This window comes from Chiloscyllium punctatum, chromosome 23 (genome assembly GCF_047496795.1).
Source record: "Chiloscyllium punctatum isolate Juve2018m chromosome 23, sChiPun1.3, whole genome shotgun sequence".
NCBI classification, from domain to species: domain Eukaryota; kingdom Metazoa; phylum Chordata; class Chondrichthyes; order Orectolobiformes; family Hemiscylliidae; genus Chiloscyllium; species Chiloscyllium punctatum.
In genome coordinates, this window is record NC_092761.1 from 84,579,745 (window position 1) to 84,599,366 (window position 19,622).

Below are 19,622 nucleotides of genomic sequence, written 5' to 3' on the forward strand. Positions count from 1 at the left end.
TTCATCTCCTCCCCCACTCACTCATTGTACTCTATGCTACTCTCTCCCCACCCCCACCCTCCTCTAGCTTATCTCTCCATGCTTCAGGCTCACTGCCTTTATTCCTGATGAAGGGCTTTTTCCCGAAACGTCGATTTCGCTGCTCATTGGATGCTGCCTGAACTGCTGTGCTCTTCCAGCATCACTAATCCAGTATTTGGTTTTCAGCATCTGCAGTCATTGTTTTTGCCTAGTACTCTAAAACCCCATGCTGCCTTTTTGGAAGATGAGTTCAAATCTCACCACAGCACATGGTGGAACTTTAATTCGATAACACATGGAATAAAAAAGCTAAGTTTGTGCCTGTTCCTGTAAAAACTAATGTCCTTTCTGAAAGAAAATCTGCCATCCTACTTTGTCCGGCCTAGATGTTGGTCTTAACTACCCCATGAGCAATAAACATTAGCCTCGCCAGCAATGCCGACATCCTGTGAATTCTAAACAATAATCATTGAAATGTTAGCAGAAATGGAAGAAGCTAAATCTATTGTCATGAGGATACGATGAAGACAGACAAAATCCAATTTCTAGAGTAATGAAAGGAATCAATACAGTGGATGTAGAAGAAGGTTTCTTGCTAAAGCAGCCGAAGAAGGCAGATTAGAAGCTAGAGAAGTTACAAGGGCAAGTTTAGGAGCATTGTATGCAACAAATGTGGACAAACAGCTCCCTCTAAACTGACAAATTCACATGAATTATTATCCTTAGAGTTTCTGCATTAGAATCAATATTTTACAATTTATGAACCACTTTCATGTAATGAAAGATAAGTTGTTGTATTGGGAAGATAGCTTAGCTGGACTTCTGACTCTGACATCTAGATAATTTTAGACTCTTAGTTGGTCAATAAAATAAATTTACTTGCTATAAAAGTTTGTTTTAAAAGCCATTATTCAATCAATGTCCGGTCATAACAATCACTAAAATTCTATTGGGTTTGATGATGGCTGATTACTCCTTCAAAGAGTAACTATTAGATGCTTAAAATGAACTTGTAGAGTAGACTCCTAGCTCAACATCAAAGAGAGAATTAAAGCATTATATAATTGCCAAAGAGATAGCGGGGATGTTTATTCATGGTGGCAAACTGATATTAAACCTTCATCAGATTAGCTTTAAAATAGATGGAACCAGGAAAGTTGGATAAACGAGAATTGTTTTGTTTTTGTATTCATCATTTTCCATTTATCTAACACATTTAGTACTGTAAAACATCCCAACAATAGTTCATAAACAACATTTGACACTGGCACCTCATGGAGATAATGGGGCAGATGACCAAACATGTTGGGTTTTCAGGAATGGGAGATAAAGAACTGGAAAGGGTAAGGGAAGGTGTATCAGAGTCTAAGTAAGTGAAAATCATGGCTGTCATCCATGGATCAGTACTGAGGATTCCCCATACCATTCTTCTCGGTGGGAGTCATCACTGTGGTGTCCCAAGTGTTGCTGTTGGCAACTCTGGAGATATGGTCCTGATGTGAATTGTGTATTCATGTACAGTATCCTGGCTATGGTGTCTTCAAATCAACTCTTCAAGTACCCATCCCTACCCATTATATAGAAACATATTGCTGGTTGTGGAATAATGGGGTCAGAGCCAATGGCTTGCAAACACCTTAAGTCCTGAGAGTAAGAGAGTGAGGGAGAGAGAATAAAACAAACTGGGGGAGAGAGAGAGAGGAATCCATCAGGTGCTGGGGGCATATAGAGAAACTGAGGGCAAAAGATTGAGGACAGAAGAAACTAGATGAGAGAGAAATAAATTCCCACAGTGGAAAGTTCATTTCTAAGTTTTTATTTGTGCTATTGTATCAGGTATTTTATTATGGGAGTAAGGTAGCTTTGTTCTTTTTCTCTGTGGACTATGTCTCATCTCACCCAGCTGGGCTTCAGTAGTAGTGTGTGGGAGTCAGTGAATTGAATTAGGTTTAGTTTTAGTTTTTATTATTTTTATAATTGGTTGTATATTGTGAAAAGTAATAAAATAGTATGGAATTGTATGAGCTGGGATTAATTTATCGATGATGTTCTGATTGAATCTGTGTGATTTTTTCGGTGCTGCTCACTAAGATTGATCTGACAGAAACAATGTTGACCTGAAACTCTCTGAGTGTACAACATGTGCCAGTCCCTCAAAGATCGCTGCCATGTCTGTTTGTATGCAGCATATTGTTGCAGTGCACGACTATCTCTGAATGCTGTGCAACCAATGCATGCATTCAGCTTGCTGGGAATGTTAGTTAGTTAGGCCAGAGTTGGAGCACTGTGTGCAGTCGGGTCTCTACAGTAGAGAGGGATGTGATTGCACTAGAGAGGGTGCAGTGGAGATTAATGTTGCCTGGGCAAGAGTGATTTAGGAATGAGGTATAGGCTGAAGTTCCACCTGCTCCAGAGGTGTTTAATACCATCTCTGAATAGGTTGGTTAGATGAAAAAATAGGCTGGCTTGTGTATCCTTCAAACCTGAAAGACTGAGGTGGTCCTGATTGAGGTGTATAAAGTTATAAGGAGCTTGGACAGGGTCGATAGGGAAAAAGGTCTCTTATTAGTAGATGGATTAATAAACACAGGGATCAATTTTAAGGTAAAGAGCAGGCGTTTTAGGGGAGATTTGAGGTTTTCTTTAACCCAGAGGATGGTGTGTATCTGGAACTAAATGTCTACAGGGGCGATAGAGACAATTAAGAAGTATTGAGATTAGCACTTGTAAGGTGACAACATACAAGGGCACAGACCAAGTCCTGGGAAATAGGATTAAAATAAATAGATATTTGGTGACTACTGTAGACATAATGGGCCGAAGGGCCTTTTCCATGCTGTGAAAACTCTGTGTGACCCTAACATTGTTTAAAACCATTTATTATTTCAATGTTACTTATCCATTAATTTTTCCATTATTTTGGTCCTTTATTTAATCTATACATTATTTAAACGTCCAAGGATGTGCAAGTTAGGTTGATTGACCACACTAAATTGCACAGTGTTCAGGGTTATGTAGGTTAGGTGGATTAGCCATGGGTGAGTGTGGGGTTACACAGATAGGGTAAAGGGGTGGGCCTGGATGAGGCACTCTTCAGCAAGTCAGTGTGGACTCAATGGGACGAATGGCCTGCTTCTACACTGTAGGGATTCTATGATTCTATCAAAACACCATTTCCTTGTAGGCTTCCAACATTGATATTCTCCCTCTCTTCTGCCTGAAATCTTCTCTCTGTCACTTCTATTTGAAGTCTATTTTGTTTTAAGATGTAATCTACCAACCTCTCTATTTGTAATTACTTCCATGTTCATTAACCCTCAAAGGTGCTTCATCCTTTGTTTTGTTTTCTGTTGAACTGATCCTTTCCATTCTCTTGCCAGATTTCAAAGCTGTTTAACAAGTTAGTCTCTTCTTTCTGTATAACGACCTCATCACATGTCCATTTAAAGCTACAAGTCACTTCTTAAATTGTTTATGTAGCTTTCTGGTTAGTTCTCGTTAGCAACTGTCTCTTCTGCTGCTAATCAGAAAGCTGCATAAACAACTGAAGAACAGTGGATATATGTTGCACAAAAGAAATTTGCAATATACTACATAATTCCATTAAATTGGAGATGTAGAGTTTTCATGCTGATGAAGAGTCACCAGCCTCGAAATGTTATCTGCTTTTTTCACAAATGCTGCCAGATCTGCTGAGTTTCTCCAGCAATTTCTGTTCTTAGTTCAGATCTCCAGCATCCACAGTTATTTGTTTTATTTTAGTGTTTAACTCACTGTCAGATCCCTTCCACCTCAGAGAGGTTCTGCTCCTCTCTCTGACAGGATTTCCAGTCTAGCCTTTCTGCTTGCTCGCCATTGTTACTTTCGTTTTCTCTCCTAGTATTTGACAAAGTCTTTGCCAAAACTCGTTTCCACAGCCATATCTCATTCCTCAGTAACTGTCCCCAGCTCAGACTCACCCCACGTGGATTCTGACTGAAGTTTCATCCTTTGCGTTTTGAGTCCACGAGGGATCTCAGGTATCTCGATGACGTACAACACTCCTCAGACAGCTGCTCTCACTGTATCCTGAGATCCACACTCAGTGCCATGTATTGCCATCAGCATCCTCTCGACCTCTGTCTCCATCAGCACTGCCACATACTGGCTTAGAGCTGACCTACACCCCCTAGTTCCACCACATCCTCCAGCTCATTGGATTTCTCCCAAGGAACTTTATCTCTTCAATTCAGCCAAGCTGGCACAACCCTCAGGAAGGAGGAGAAAGTGAGGACTGCTGATGCTGGAGAGTCAAGAGATGAAAAGGGTGGCACGGGAAAAGCACAGCAGGTCAGGCAGCATCCAAAGAGCAGGAGAGTCAACATTTCAGGTATAAGCCTTCATCAGGAATGTGTTTGGATGTGAACGTCGACTCACCTGCTCCTTGGATGCTGCCTAATCTGCTGTGCTTTTCCAGCGCCACACTTTTCCACACTAGAACAACCTCATCCCACTGAAACATGGTTTCCCCTCCATTTCCCTCTGACTCCATCTGAGGAAGGGTCACTGGACCTGAAACGTTAACTCTGATTTCCAAAGCCTCACCGATGCTGCCAGACCTGCTGAGCTTTTCCAGCAATTTCTGTTTTTGCTTTCTATTCACCTTGTTCAGGCCCCTTCGTAATGTCATAAACGTCTATCAGGCTGCACCATCCTCTGCTCCATTTCCACCTCAACCTTTTCTTCTACAAAGAAAACAACTTGAGCTTATCCAGCCTCTCTTCATCTCTGAAAAGCTCCATCCCACACAACATCCTGGTGAATTTGCTTTGTACCCCCCCCACCAACCCAGTGCAATCACATTCTTTGGTAGCACTTTCCAAATCTTCACCTCTACCAAGAACAGCACACCCATGGGAACACTACAATTTGCAAATTGCTTTCCAACTCACACACCATCCTATTTTGGAACTATTTTGCTGTTCCATCATTTTGACTGGGTCAAAATCCTGGAACTCCCTGGTGTATTTTCCCTGTACAGTGGTCCAAGAAGGAAACTCACCACCCATTTCTCAACGGCACTTACGGGTGGGCAACAATTACTGGCCTTCCAAGTAACATCCACATCTCGGAAATGAATAAATAAAACCTTTGGATGAAAGAAGCTTCACAAAACAATATTGGTGGAAATCTTCAGTGAACCCATAGAAATGGAATCTGAAGTTCACGTTTAAGCTGACTTGGAATTCTGCCATGGTAATCTTCAATGTTACAGATATTTATTTGAAAGCTCCAATCAAACTGTGAATAAAGCATGCAGGTAAACTGTTGATGTTTGCATAATTTCATGATGCTTCAACCATTCCCCTGAGTTGTTCAGCAGTGAAAAAATAACAATTGTACAGTTATGTTAACATTTCAGTAAGAGTCTTGCAGAAGCTTTCTTTCTTTGTTTCAAGTTAGAAGGAAAATGAATTGTGGTCTCAGACCAGACAACCACATTTAAGTTAAATGTGGGTAATAGACGAACTTGATTTTTACATAGAATCCTACAGTGTAGAAGCAGGCCATTCAGCCCACAGCAACCCTCCAAAGAGCATCCCACCCAGAGCCCTACCATAAGGCTGCATTTCCCACGACCAATCCACCTGACCTGCACATCTTTGGACTGGGAGGAAGCCCAAGCAGACACAGGGAGAATGTGCAAACTCCACACAGCCAGTCGCCCAAGGGTGGAATTGAATCCAAGTCCCTGGTGCTGTGAGGCAGCAGTGCTTACCACTGAGACACCATGCCATCCTGCACAGTTGAGCACTTCACAGAGTACATTAGATCGCAGTGCAGTCAAAAGCTTGTATTTTTCATCAACTCCCTCAACCTCATTCAGTCATGAAACTGTGGTTCTCCAAATCTCATTTAACCTGTACAGGATATTCCAATTCTCATCTGTCAAAGACCTACCTTTGGAGCTACCTCCCTGGGATCAGAACATGGTGGTACAATGGTTAGCACTCCTGCCTCACAGCGCCAGGGACCTGAGTTTGATTCCAGCCTTCAGTTGTCCTGAGTCTGAACTGCACAAAGTTGGTAAGCTGCTCTTCTTCCTAAGCCCCAACTTCGCAAGATCCAGTAACTTCTCAATAGCTGAGCTCAGCACTGCACTTCTCTGCAAAGAACCTGCTCCTCACCCCCTCTCTTTTTCCAACCACTCCATGGATCCTGAACCCTTCTTCAGCGACCTTTGAACTGTTTTGTATGACCCTTTGAAAACTTGGCCAAAGTTCCCATTTGTTTTCCGGGTAGGCTTGAATTGAGTAGAGATTGGAATTCAGATGCAGCAAAGCTTTGGAGCTGCGTGTTCCCTGAATGTTACAATGTTCACAGCTTTATAGCTTACACAGTATAAATACATACAACAATAACAGAACTTAACCACATGTGACAGACTTGTCTTTCCTGGTTAGTCTGTTATGTTTGATCAGTTATGTACATTGGTCATTAGTCCTGCAGAAAGATTGGAATTTATTTAGATGTGTTGGCTAAAAGCATTTTAAATTACATTTACAATATTTAAAATTAAACATGATCAAATACAATTATCTCCTTCATTCGTCTGTGTGGGATAGAGATTGAGGACGGAGAGACCGTGAGGGATGATAATTTTTGATGAATGAGAAAGCAATACTGAAACCAACATTCTCTGAAGGCTTAAACCATGTGGTAGTAGAGCTCAAAAGGATGCAATGTGAGGAATAATGCATCAAGTGGGCTTTTCTTATAGTGTCCTTTCTTGAATTCTGATCAATCGCTCTCTATGATGGATAGACAAGGTAGAGAATTAAAATTCCTACTGTGTGGAAACAGGCCCTTCAGCCCAACAGCCCTCTGAAGAGTAACCCACCCAGATCCATTCCCCTATATTTACCCCTGACTAATGCACCTAGCTTACACATCCCTGAACACAATGGGCAATTTAGCATGACCAATTCACCTAACCTGCACATCCTTGGACTGTGGGAGGAAACCCTCACAGATACAGGGAGAATGTGCAGACTCCACACAGACAGTTACCCAAGGCTGGAATTGAACCCAGGTCCCTGGCACTGTGAGGCAATAGTGCTAACCACTAAGCCACCATGTCACCCTTGGGAGGCTGTAGAGATCTATAGCCTAGTGTTCAGACAGATTTGGGGGTCCTTGTCCATGAATCACAGCAAATTAACATGAAAGCAAAGCAAATAACTCAGAAAGCATTAGGCACATTAGCCTCGACATAAATAGACGTAAAAGTGTCAGGAGGTAAAAGTGTAGAGAAGTCTTACTGCAGTTATATTGAGGTTTGGTATGTCTACCTTTGGGCTAACATTGACAGTTTTGGTCTCCTTACCTGAGGAAAACCTGAGGTTTTGTGGGGTTGGGTTGGTGGTGAAGTGGAGGAGATGAGGGGTGCAACAAAAGTTCAATAAAATGATTCCTGCATTGTCTTATTGAGTAGAATGGGCCGAAACTTGATGGAGTTTAGAAATCATAAGAAATCTCATTTAAATGGATAGCATTACTGCATGATCTGGTAGGGTAGATGCTGGCTAAGAAGTCTAGAATAGGGGTCTCGCTTTCAGAATAAGGGCTCAGCCCTTTAGGATTGAAATAGGGAAACATCTTTTCATGCAGAAGTTGAGAGTCTTTGGAATGCACTCCTGCAGAGCGAGAGATGATTGCGTGGTTATTGTGTATGTTTATAGTCATGCCAGGTGTTGATTAGCTCAGTTGGCTGGATGGCTGGTGCATAATAAGGTGTAATATCAACACTATTTGTTCATGTAGGGCCCTGGGCAGTATTGCAGAACAGAGAGACCTAGGGGTTCAGGTACATAATTCTTTGAAGTTTGCGTCACAGGTAGGCAATGTGATTAAGTAGATGTTTAGCAACCTTGCCTTCATTGCTCAGTCCTTTGGAACATCATGTTGAGGTTGTACAGGATGTTCTGGAGTATTGTGTGCAGTTCTGGTCACACTACTGTGGCAAGGATATTATTAAATTAGAAAGGATTTCAAAATGATTTACCAGTTTGTTGCCAGGAATGGAGGGTTTGAGTTATAAAAAAACATTGGGTAGGCTGAGACTTCTTTCACTGGAGCATAGGATGTTGAGGGGTGACCTTATAGAGGTTTATAAAACCATGAGGGGTATAGATTAGGTGAATAGCAAGGTGGGGGAGTTCAAAGCTAGGGGACATATTTTTAAGGTGAGTGGAGAAAAATTTTAAAAAGACATGAAGGGGAACCTTTTTTACACAGAGTGATTCATGTGTGGAATGAACTACTAGAGGAACAGGTGGATGCAAATACAGTTACAAAGTTTAAAAGATATTTGGATAACTCCATGAATAGGAAAGGTTTAGAGGAATATGGGCAGTGTGTGGGCAGGTGGGACTGGTTTAGTTTGAGGACTTGGACTGAATGGTCTGTTTCCATGCTGTATGACTTGATGATTTTAAGTCCTGTATTGGCTGAGGTCACCACAGAGGTCCTGCCTTCTTGACCTCACCTGAAGTATAGTGACCCTCATGTTAAACTCCCTACCAGTCATCTCTTTCTAATGAGAGTATGGTGCTCTGAGACTATGGTTACTTTACTAGACTGCAGTGAAGCCTTTGACAAGGTCCCTCATGGTAGACTGGTACAAAAGGTGAAGTCATATGGTATCAGGTGTAAGCTGGCAAGCTGGTTACAGAACTGGCTTAGTCATAGGAGACAGAGGGTAGTGGTAGAAAGATGCTTTTTAGAAGGGCTGTGACTAATAGTGTTCCACAGGGATCAGTGTTGGGACTTCTGCTGTTCATGATCTACATAAATGATTTGGAGGAAAACATAGCTGGTCTAATTAGTAAGTTTTTGGACGATACAAAGACTGCTGGAGTTGCAGATAATGAAGAGGATTGTCAGAAGATGCAGCAGGATATAGATCAGTTGGAGGCATGGGCAGAAAAATGGCAGATGGAATTTAACCTGGACACGTATGAGGTGATAGGCATTGGAAGGTCAAGTACAGGTGGAAATTATACAGTGAATGGCAGAACCCTTCAGAGTATTGATATGCAGAGGGATCTGGGTGTGCAGGCCCACGGATCACTGAAGGTGGCAACACAGGTAGATAAAGTAGTAAAAAAGGCCAATGGCATGCTTGCCTTCATCAGAAAAGGCTTTGAGTATAAGGATAGCCAAGTTATGCTGCAGCTTTATAGAAGTTTAGTTAAGCCACACTAGGAATATTGCATACAGTTCGGGTCATCGCGCTACCAGAAGAATGTGGATACTTTGGAGACAGTACAGAAAAGGTTTACCAGGATGTTGCTTGGTATGGGGGATTTTAGTTCTGAAGGAAGATTGGATAGACTGAGTTTGTTTTCACTGGAGCGCAGGAGGTTGAGTGATGACCTGATAGAAGTTTATAAGATTGTGAATGGCATCGATAGAATGGAAAGTAAGAGGCTTTTTTCCCAGGGTGCACAGGTCAATTACTAGGGGACACAGGTTCAAGGTGCGAGGGGGGAATGTTTAAAAGAGATGTGTGAGACAAGTTTTTCACACGAAGGGTGGTGAATGCCTGGAACTCGCTGCCAGACGAGGTGGTGGAAGCACACACAATAGCAGCATTCAAGAGCAAATACGTGAATAGGAAGGGAATAGAGGGGTATGGATCCCCTAGTGAAGACACTTTTAATATGAAGGGCAAAATGTGTCAATACAGGCTTGGAGGGCGAAGGGCCTGTTCTTGTGCTGTATTGTTCTTTGTTCTAGACCTTGTATTCATGACATTGGTAGAATTTTGGGAACCACAGCTTGTGGGGATGTGACAGAAAGTGAAACAGTGGAAGGTCAACCAGAATGTTACAAGGCAGTAGTGCAACCACAAACAGACCATGCAAGCTGCTATTTCCTATATCCTTACATCTGGCCACTCACTCCCTATTGTAACATTTCCTCAATATCAAAATGATTGAAGCTAAGAGGTGTAGATCCAACACCTTACATTCAGTTGTACCCCATATACATTTTGTTTGAGTTATGAGGAGAGGCTGGATAGACTAAGACTTCTTTCCCTGGAGAGTATGAGGCTGAGGGGTGACTTTGTAGAGGTTTATAAAGTGATGATGGGCATGGATAGGGTGAATAGTTAAGGTCTTTCTCCCAGGGTAGAGAAGTCTAAAACTTGAGGGCAACGGTTTAAGGCGCGAGGGGAAAGATGTAAAGGGGACCTGAGGGGTAACATTTTCACAGAGAGGGTGGTTCATATAGGGAACCAGCTGTGAGAGGAAGTGGTAGAGGTGGGTACAATTACAACATTTTAAAAAACATTTGGATAAGTACATGGATAGGAAAGGTTTAGCGGGATATGAGCCATATGCAGGTAAATGGGATTAGTTCAGTTTAGGAAACCTAGTCAGCATGGATGTGCTGGGCTGAAGGGCCTGTTTCCACACTGTATGATTCTTGGACTCTATACAGGACGGTTGAAATTCCCAGGCTGGGCTTTTGTCTGTGATCTTTTGATATTGATAGTAACTCATTCATCTTGAATACTTTCCCTGTCACCCTTTTGACATCAAGGTGAGTTTGCACATCTTGGAGAATTTCTGCGCAACTTTGTGCCCCAAATTTGCAACGTAGCTGAGATAGGTGATTCTAAACAGGTCAATGCAATCAGATTAAAGACTGCATGACATATAGCACAGGAAAGAAACTGAATCTGCATTACCTACATTGATATTTTATATCATTTCCAAATTTGGTACATTATTGTTGGTTTTGGAAATTAAATTCCTCCTCTCTGATTTTCATGAGATTATTGTTTTTTGCAGTTTTGGTACTATTTCTTACAAATGTCTAGTGTTACTACAGCTGTTCTAGAATGTGATATTCCCTTCAGAGGAGTCCTTATTACTGTTTGAAAATTCTCTGCGCAGGTACTGGGATGCAATACTTTGTCTCATGAGACAGTGATCTTATGATATACCTGCTCCCAAAAACTTCTTCATTTAAAAAGGCAACACTTTTACTGAGACTAGAAGTAGGTAGCAAAATTCCCAAACCTGATCAAATCCACGAGCCAGTCTCAGCTGTAATCCAAGGCAGAGTTAGAAAATACATTGAAAAATAAACATTTTGATAAACGTTTCCCAAAATCTGACAGACAGGAAGCTGTGCTCTCACATACCCACAATTCATGTTCTTACTGTTGCTTTCTTTTACGTTTAACCCAGCGAACATTCCTATCTTTCCACTGATCCATTTTTGTACTAATCTCCTCATATCTTACAGGCACAGAAAAACCAATGAATCTTTGCTTGTTTAGAGCTGTTCTGGTCCAAAGATGTGCAGGTTAGGTGGTCGGCCATGCTAAATTGCCCATCGCATCCAGGGAAGTGCAGGTTGGGCCAATTAGCCTTGGGAAATGCAAGGTTACAAGGATTGAGTGGGGGTGTGGGTCTTGGAGAGTCGATATGGACTCGATGGGCTGAATGGCCTGCTTTCATACTGTAGGGATTCTATGGAAATGAAGTTTAGTTGCTGATACCAACCTGGTCTAGTCTCAATGAATGACATAATGTGTTAGAGGGTTTCGTGACCCGTTCCTATCTCCATTCATACGCTCCTATCACAGTTTGGGAAGTTTTAATTGTCATTTATGATCAGTTTGCACAGTGTAAAGCTGATTTTGGCTTCAATTAATTTACTTTTAAAGGAGGAATAGCTTCAGTGTTGAGTTGCTCTCTGACTGGGTCTTACTCCATTAATATCTCCACAGCCTGACGAAACCCTGGAGCCGTTCTTTGACTCGCTGGTGAAGCAGACTCAGGTGCCCAACCTCTTCTCACTGCAGCTTTGTGGAACAGGCTTCTCTTTGAATGACTCAGAATCTGCATCATCTGTGGGAGGGAGCATGGTGAGTGCAGCAAACTCCAGCCCTACCCACCCTTGAACCCAACCCCACCCCTGCACCTTTTGTGTTCAGACCCAACTGGCAGTTAAATGCCTCAGGGGTCCACTGTTCTGTGAACATGTATAATCTTCCTTACTCCTCCAGGCACAGCCTAAGCTTAGAAAACGGAAGATGCTGTTGGATGCTGGAAATTTGAAATAAAGACAAAAACATCAGGAGCACTTGGAGGGGATGGTAGCGTAGTGCTGATTAATATCACAGGAAGAATAATCTAGAGTGCTTGGGCACTCACTCTGGGGATATGAATTCAAGATTAGAGTGGCGCTGGAAAAACACAGCAGGTCAGGCAGCATCTGAGAAGCAGGAAAATCGATGTTTCAGGCAAAAGCCCTTCATGAGGAAACTTCAGGATATGAGTTCAAGTCTGACGATGGTGGCTGGCAGAATTTAAATTGAATACATAAATCTGGAATTGACCGCTAGTCTCGGTAATTGTGACCATGAAACTACCACTGGTTGTTGTAAAAATCCACCTGCTTCATCAGTGCCCTTTAAGGAAAAAAAACTGCAGATGCTGGAATCCAAAGTAGACAGGCAGGAGGCTGGAAGAACACAGCAAGCCAGGCAGCATCAGGAGGTGGAGAAGTCGACGTTTTGGGTGTAACCCTTCTTCAGGACTGGGGGTGGGTGTGGGGGGGAGCTGCAGATAAAGGGGGTGCCGGGGGAAGGGTGGTAAAGTGGGATGGGTGAAGACAGGTAGAGGATATGACCTGGTTGGTCAATGGGAGGAATGAATCTGACAGGGTGCAGTGGAAGGGAGGGGGAGGGGCTGAGAAGGGAGTTGGAGAATGGGAAGGGAGGTTATTTAAAGTTGGAGAACTCAGTGTTGAGTCCTCTGGGCTGTAGGTTGCCCAGGTGGAAAATGAGGTGTCGTTCCTCCAATCTGCAGTTTGGTTCGTTGTGGCAATGGAGGATCCCAAGGATGGTCATGTTGGAAAGGGGTGGGAATGGGAATTGAAATGGGCAGTGATTGGGAAGTCCATTTGGCTCCTGTGGGCCCAGCTGCGATGCTCGGCAAAAAATTACCTAAGTTAAAGTTTGGTCCCTGCAAGTGGAACAGGTGTACATCCAGAGAGCCCTCCACCCTACCACCTCCATTCCCCATTCAACTGGTCTAACCCCCTCCCATTCAACAAACGCAATAAAGACAGAGTCCCCCTGTCCTCACCTACCACCCCACCAGTCTCTGCATCCAATGTATCATCCTTAAACAGTTCTGCCAACTCCAACTAGATCCCACCAGCAAGAACATCTTCCCCTCTCAAGGTGGTTACCTTCGACAGTCCTCGGCTCGTGCCACTTTCCCCACCAACCCCCTTCCCCTGAACCCCCCAGTACCCTCTCCTGCAACTGGAAAACATGTAAAACCTGCCAGTACCCCACCCACCCCAGCTCCATCCAGACTCCAAACAGTCCTTCCAGGTGAGACAGAGGTTCACCTGCCTCTCTTCCAAAATTGTTTACTGCATCAGATGCTCCCTATGTGGTCTTCTCTACATTGGGGAGACCGAGCGTAAACTTAGGGAACAGCTCACCAAGCATTGCAGTCAGGCCCACGGGGGCTGACCGGACCTCCCAATCACCGTCCATTTCAATTCCCTTTCTGACATGACCATCCTTGGTCTCCTCCATTGCCACAATGAACCACACCGCAGTTTGGAGGAACCACACCTCATCTTCCACCTGGGCAGCCTACAGCCCAGAGGACTCAACATCGAGTTCTCCACTTTCAAATAACCTCCCCTCCCATCCCCTGACTCCCTTCCCCTCCCTTCCACTGCGCCCTGTCACCAACTGGATTCATTCCTCCCATTGACCAACTAGGTTGTACCCTCTACCTGTCTTCACCTATCCCACTTCACCACCCTGCCTCCGCCACCCCCTTTGTCTGCGGCTCCCCCCATGCCCACCCCGAGTCCTGAAGAAGGGTTACACACAAAACGTCGACTTCTCCACCTCCTGATGCTGCCTGGCTTGCTGTGTTCTTCCAGCCTCCTGCCTCTCTTTACCTCGTCTGGTTTACATGTAACTCCAAACCCACATTAACCTGATTGGCTCTTATCTACCCCCTGAAAGGGCTGAGTGAGCCGCTCAGTTCAGGGGTAATTAGGGATGGATAATAAATGCTGACCCTACGATGTTCAGCCCCCATGACGGAATAAAGAAATAAAAACCTTAACAGGTCAGGCAGCTTCTGTGGAGTGAGAAAGGTTATTGGCCTGAAATATTAATTCTGTTTTTCTCTGCAAACGCTGCCAGACCTGTTGAACATTTTCAGCATTTTTTTATTTTTGTAACTGCCTGGATTTCCCTGATAAGGTATGGTCTTGTCATTGAAGAAATTGCTAAAACAAAACTTGAAAAACAGTCAAGATACTGGAAACAGAAACATCTGCAGGTCTCATACTTCGTGACAAGAATATTTGTGGCTCTATATGTGTCAAATTCCATAAGGTCATGTGAGTGAGGCCTTCACCTGATAATGTGTGTTGCGGATGTCAGCACACAACTCTGCTTTGTAGCTCAGAAAGGAAAAGAAAATTGCAGTTAACTCAAACTGAAATCCATTACCATCTCTCCGAAAAAGGTAGATTATAATTCTAGCCCTCTGACAAAGCAGACCAGGAGTTTTTAATGTTACTGTCTTTGTCTGCTAGTTTCTATAAGACAGATACCATTGCTTGGAAAGAGAGTGCTGGAGGACGAGAGGAGATTGCGTTAAATGAGCTTTCAGGTGAAGTCATCAAACTTCTACCAGTCCATAGGGCTGCTATCTCATTAGAGACAATCTACTGGCAGTGGTTTACCCTGAGGGTCACCGTTCCTCAGGCAAAGCAGGGAGGTTGAGAAGGAGAGTTGTTTATGTTAACCTCAGCAAACCTATACTGCTCAGTAAGAGAAACCAGCTATTCAGCCACCTTAGCTTATCATTGATATATATCAGATTCTGCCAGGGTTTGACAAGGGAAATACCGACAGTCTGGACCCCTTGCCTGGAAAGTCTAGACATTGGGCCTCAGGAAAATAGAGGGTGAGGCATTTCAGGCTGGGATAAGAAGAGATTCCTTTCACTCAGTCATTGGTTAAATTCAAGGCTGAGGAATATGGATTTTTGAGTTTTACAGAAATCAAAGTTTACAGAGATCAGATGGGAAAGTGGACTTTTGTAGCAGATTAACCATGATATATTAAATAGCGGAGCAGGCTCAAGGGGAACGGGGGTCAGCACTTGCTGCTATTTCTGATGGTATTTCATCTCCTAAAGAAGGTGACAGCAACTGGGGTATAACTTCACTGATGACAGCTGCTTTCTGGTGCCTTGTTCAGTTTAACTGTGAGTTGACCACGGGTTGGAGGGAGGTTGTTATCTTCCTCACCAGGTTTCTGTGCTAACTGGACACCAAGGTTTGAAACCTTAATTTCTCCCAATACACGGACAAAGGAAAGCTGATTTTTACTCGCTTCTCTGCAACTTTGATTGATATCAGCTAACCCAGTATTCAGAGCAGGAATGGAAATCGAGACCATTTAGTTTGCACGGATTAGATGGTGTTAAGATACAGAGCGGCCAAGATCAGATGGAAAGGCAGAACATGATTGAGGAGCCAGATTGACCTACAATTGTTCTTATAAATCAATTCTGATCAGTTTCTGAACCATCTGAGGAACAAGAATTCCTAAATAGCTACGAGTAATATTTGCAGATATGTTTAAGCAGTAAGTGTTAGTTAGGGACAGCTTTACATAATGCTCTTAACCATTTCTCCCATCATGTTGTAGATAATTGGTGGCATTGACTCTTCCCTTTATCTGGGCAACATCTGGTTTACGCCAATCAGGAAGGAGTGGTATTACGAGGTCATTATAGTGAAGATTGAGATCAACGGACAGGACCTGAACCTGGACTGTAAGGAGGTGAGATAGACCCACAGAGTGAAGCACATGACCCACACACTGAAGCAAGCCCAGTGCGAAGTGCACTGTAATCACCTTGTGAATTGGAACTTATTCTCACTAGAGTACGATGTATTTGTGATTTAATGACAGGGACTGAACAGCATCAATGGGTGGAATCTTGTCCAGGGGTCAGATGTCTCTTCTGCTACCTAAGAAGGCAGTGAGGAAATATGCTGCCTCTGTTTTTTTCTGAAGGTCTGCCAAACCCCAGACTAATAAGGCAGTGGCAAGGCCAGGAGCAAGCCCTTCACTGCAATCAGCACCCCACGGGCAGAAGTCACGCTTAGTAAGACTTAGTTTGTGGCCAGCAGATGTTTCCCTCGGCAGCACCCTTGGGGAGGACACTTACTGAAGTCCCAGGATCTCAGGGTGACCCAGACCCCAGGTCAGTATTGGGGGATGGGGCTGCATTTCAGGCCCACCTTCATCCTGACCAATTAAGTTCCTTTCTGCCTCCAGCATCTCACTAACAGAAGCAGAGCGAGCAGATACCGCCTTATTTACCATCCTCACTGCTGCTTGTGTTTCCAGAACAGCTCACTTATGTGTTTGCCTTGAAAATGAATTCCATTTCATGTTTGATTTTCTCCAGTATAACTACGACAAGAGCATCGTGGACAGTGGGACTACGAACCTTCGGCTGCCCAAGAAGGTGTTCCAAGCTGCAGTGAAATCTATCAAAGCTGCGTCTTCTGTTAAGTATTGTTTTGTAAAATGAAGGAAAGATGATGCAATTTTTGAAAGACCCTTATTGCTCTCCATTCCTCCTCCTCAAGGAAGGTATATTTAGATTTATAACTGTGAAGTCAGTCATTTGTAGTGCTAGAGGAAATGGGTGTGACTGATTGGATAGCACAGGCATCATGGGCCAAATGGCCTCATTTCTTCAAAGGCACATACAAGTGAATGATGCTGCAGCAGGTCATTTTACAGATCTGGGTTAAATTGCAGAGTGAGATGATTCTTTAACTAAGCAACAAAGGAAATACTATAATTGGCCCCATTTTGGAGGTGATGTCAGAGTCAGTAGGTGCACAGAAGAAGGCTTGACATGGAGCAATCCAGCCAGCCCCATCGAAGCCCGTGGGCTTGCAGATTTATTTCCATTGAGTACGCAAAACATTTCCCTTTTGAAATTATTGATCACTTCCACATCCACCACACTTGTGAACAGTGAGTTTCAGATCAATAAGTATAAACTGTTCCAAAAACATTCTCCTCCTGCAACTCTCCCCAAAACCTTAAAGCTGTGACCCCCTAGCCCCTCTATGATCAGGTCATGGGAGCAGCTTCTCCTTTGTCTACCTCGTTCAAACCTATCATAATCTTGTTCATTCTCAATTAAATGTCCTCTGAGTATCCTCTGTTGCTGTCACCACATTTGATCATCATACAGTAGGGTGGTACGGTGGCTCAGTGGTTAGCACTTCTGCCTCACAGCGCCAGGGATCTGGGTTCGATTCTACCTTCGGACAACTATCTGTGTGGAGTTTGCACATTCTCTCCATGTCTGCCTGGGTTTCCTCCGGGTCCTGCAGTTTCCTCCCACAATCCAAAGATGTGCAGGTCAGGTGGATTGGTCATGCTAGATTGTCCTGTAGTGTGCAGGCTGGATGGATTCGCTGCAGGAATAGGAAAGGGGACAGGATTTGGGTGGGATCCCTCCAGGATTTGGAGGGTCATTGTGGAGTTGATGGGCTGAATGGCCTGCTTCCACAGTATAGGAATTCTGTGACTTCTCTCAAGTTGATTTTGACATGTGGTGATTCTCAAAATTGATTACGTTCGCTCAAGATTCAGATTCTAGTGAATGACGAGCAGCACTTGGGTGAGATGTGATGTGTATATACATTTAAGGGGGCATGTCTTAAACTGCTGTCAATCACAGTTACCATTGATCCAAGATATGATGTACTAGTCCCCTGTCTTGTAGTTGGTCTGAAAGCAGCAGTGGCAGAGATTGCATGTACAGTGCATAGTCTCTAGCTCAGTTCACTGACTGCTGCAGTTATGTTGAAAAGAAGATGTATGTAACAAGACATAGGAGGACATCAGTCCCCATGGAACTGGACACCCATGCATCAGCACTTGTAGGAACAATGGAGAAAAGTAAATGCCCATTAAATCTTCCCACTGATGACAATGCAACAAATTATCAGAACAGATGGCAGCTTTCAGATGAGCCATTAATACAAAGTTCAATCTGGCCTCTTTTTTTGAAAAAAGGTCACTGCACAGTTTCCTGGAGAGCAGGGAAGTTCTCTCCAGTGAATTGGCCAATATTGGTCTCAATACCAATATCACAAAGAGAGAGAGAGCAATGGCCATAATCACATAGCTATTTCTGGAAGTTTGCTATGTTTTCAATCCTGTAACAGTGACTAAACTTTACACAGTACATCATTGGCTATAAAAACACTTTGGAGCTACCTTAGGTTGTGAGAAATGCTGTAAAAATGTAAGTTCTTTGTTGCTTTCATTAGCTGCAGATCAAATAATTTCCTGCAATGGGAAACTGTGCAGCAAATTCTATTTTTGGGCAGAATTTGAGTCCGTTAGGAATTATTTTTTGAAGTACTATCTTGAGTACAACGATGAATCCCAAACGCAATGGGCTTGAAGTCACAGACTCTCATTCTGACAAATATTTTTGATGGATTGTCTGTTTAGTTGTCAGAAAATCAGCTCATGACATCAGGGAATATCTCGGTGTACTGAGAACTCTCCATCCTTTCAGGCTTTGGTTCATCTTTACAGTTTAAGGTTGATTCTATTATTAGAAACTAAAAAGTAACTTCTGAGTAAATGAACGAAACCATCCTGAAATCAGGGAACAAGAAAGAGGCCAAACTTAGAGTCATAGAGTTCTACAGCACGGAGACAGGCCCTTTGGCCCGAAGTGGTCCACGCCAGCCAAAATGTCCATCAACGCTAACTCCATTTCCCTGCACGTGGCCCATGTCCTTCTAAACCTTTCCCAAACATGTATTTGTCCAAATGCCTTTTAAATATTGTTAATGTACCCACCTCAACCACTTCCGCTGACAGCTCATTCCATATGCACACCACCCTCTGTGTAAAAATGTTGCCCCTCGGGTTCCCTTTTATTGTTTCCTCTCTTACCTTTATACTGATGCCCTCTAGTCCCCAATTCCCCAACCCTGGGAAAAAAAAAACTTGCAGCTGATTCTGAATTAGAAGTGCCAGCCTAATCACAAGGTCCTCACATGTGGACTAAACTATGTCAGTGAATGAGCAGTACCCCAGGGTAAAATTCCTAATTTTGTAAGAACAATAATGGGCTTCATGCAGACTCCATGAATGTTAGTAAATTAGCTAAAGGTGATGTTAGAAGGGCTGCATAAATATGAGCAGACCTCTTCTCTAAATGCGCAATGGTTTTAGATCTGTATTCATCAAACCAGTAGATGATGGAGGAGGTCAAGCAAAAAACACTGCCCAAGTTTGACCTCACCAGCATAGCTACTGAGAATCAGCTGAAGACCATCATTCAATGAGTGTATAATATTCTCAAAAGGCTTGACAAGGTGGACATGGGAAGGATGTTGCCTGTCGTGGGTCAGTCCAGAACAGTGTGGGGTGGGGTGACAGTTATGAAGTGAGGAGGATTACACTTTCAGGACAAGGATGAGGAGAATTA

The 19,622-nt window shown here is 43.3% G+C and overlaps 1 protein-coding gene across 1 annotated transcript in view; it reads left to right on the forward strand.

Annotated features, from left to right (window-relative positions):
• Positions 1–19,622, forward strand: part of bace1 (beta-secretase 1) — a 133,666-nt gene that overhangs the window by 80,940 nt on the left and 33,104 nt on the right. The window contains exons 4-6 of the mRNA XM_072593338.1: positions 11,810–11,947; positions 15,785–15,919; positions 16,554–16,655. Coding sequence (XP_072449439.1) covers positions 11,810–11,947; positions 15,785–15,919; positions 16,554–16,655 — 375 coding nt within the window. The remainder of the gene's footprint in view (positions 1–11,809; positions 11,948–15,784; positions 15,920–16,553; positions 16,656–19,622) is intronic.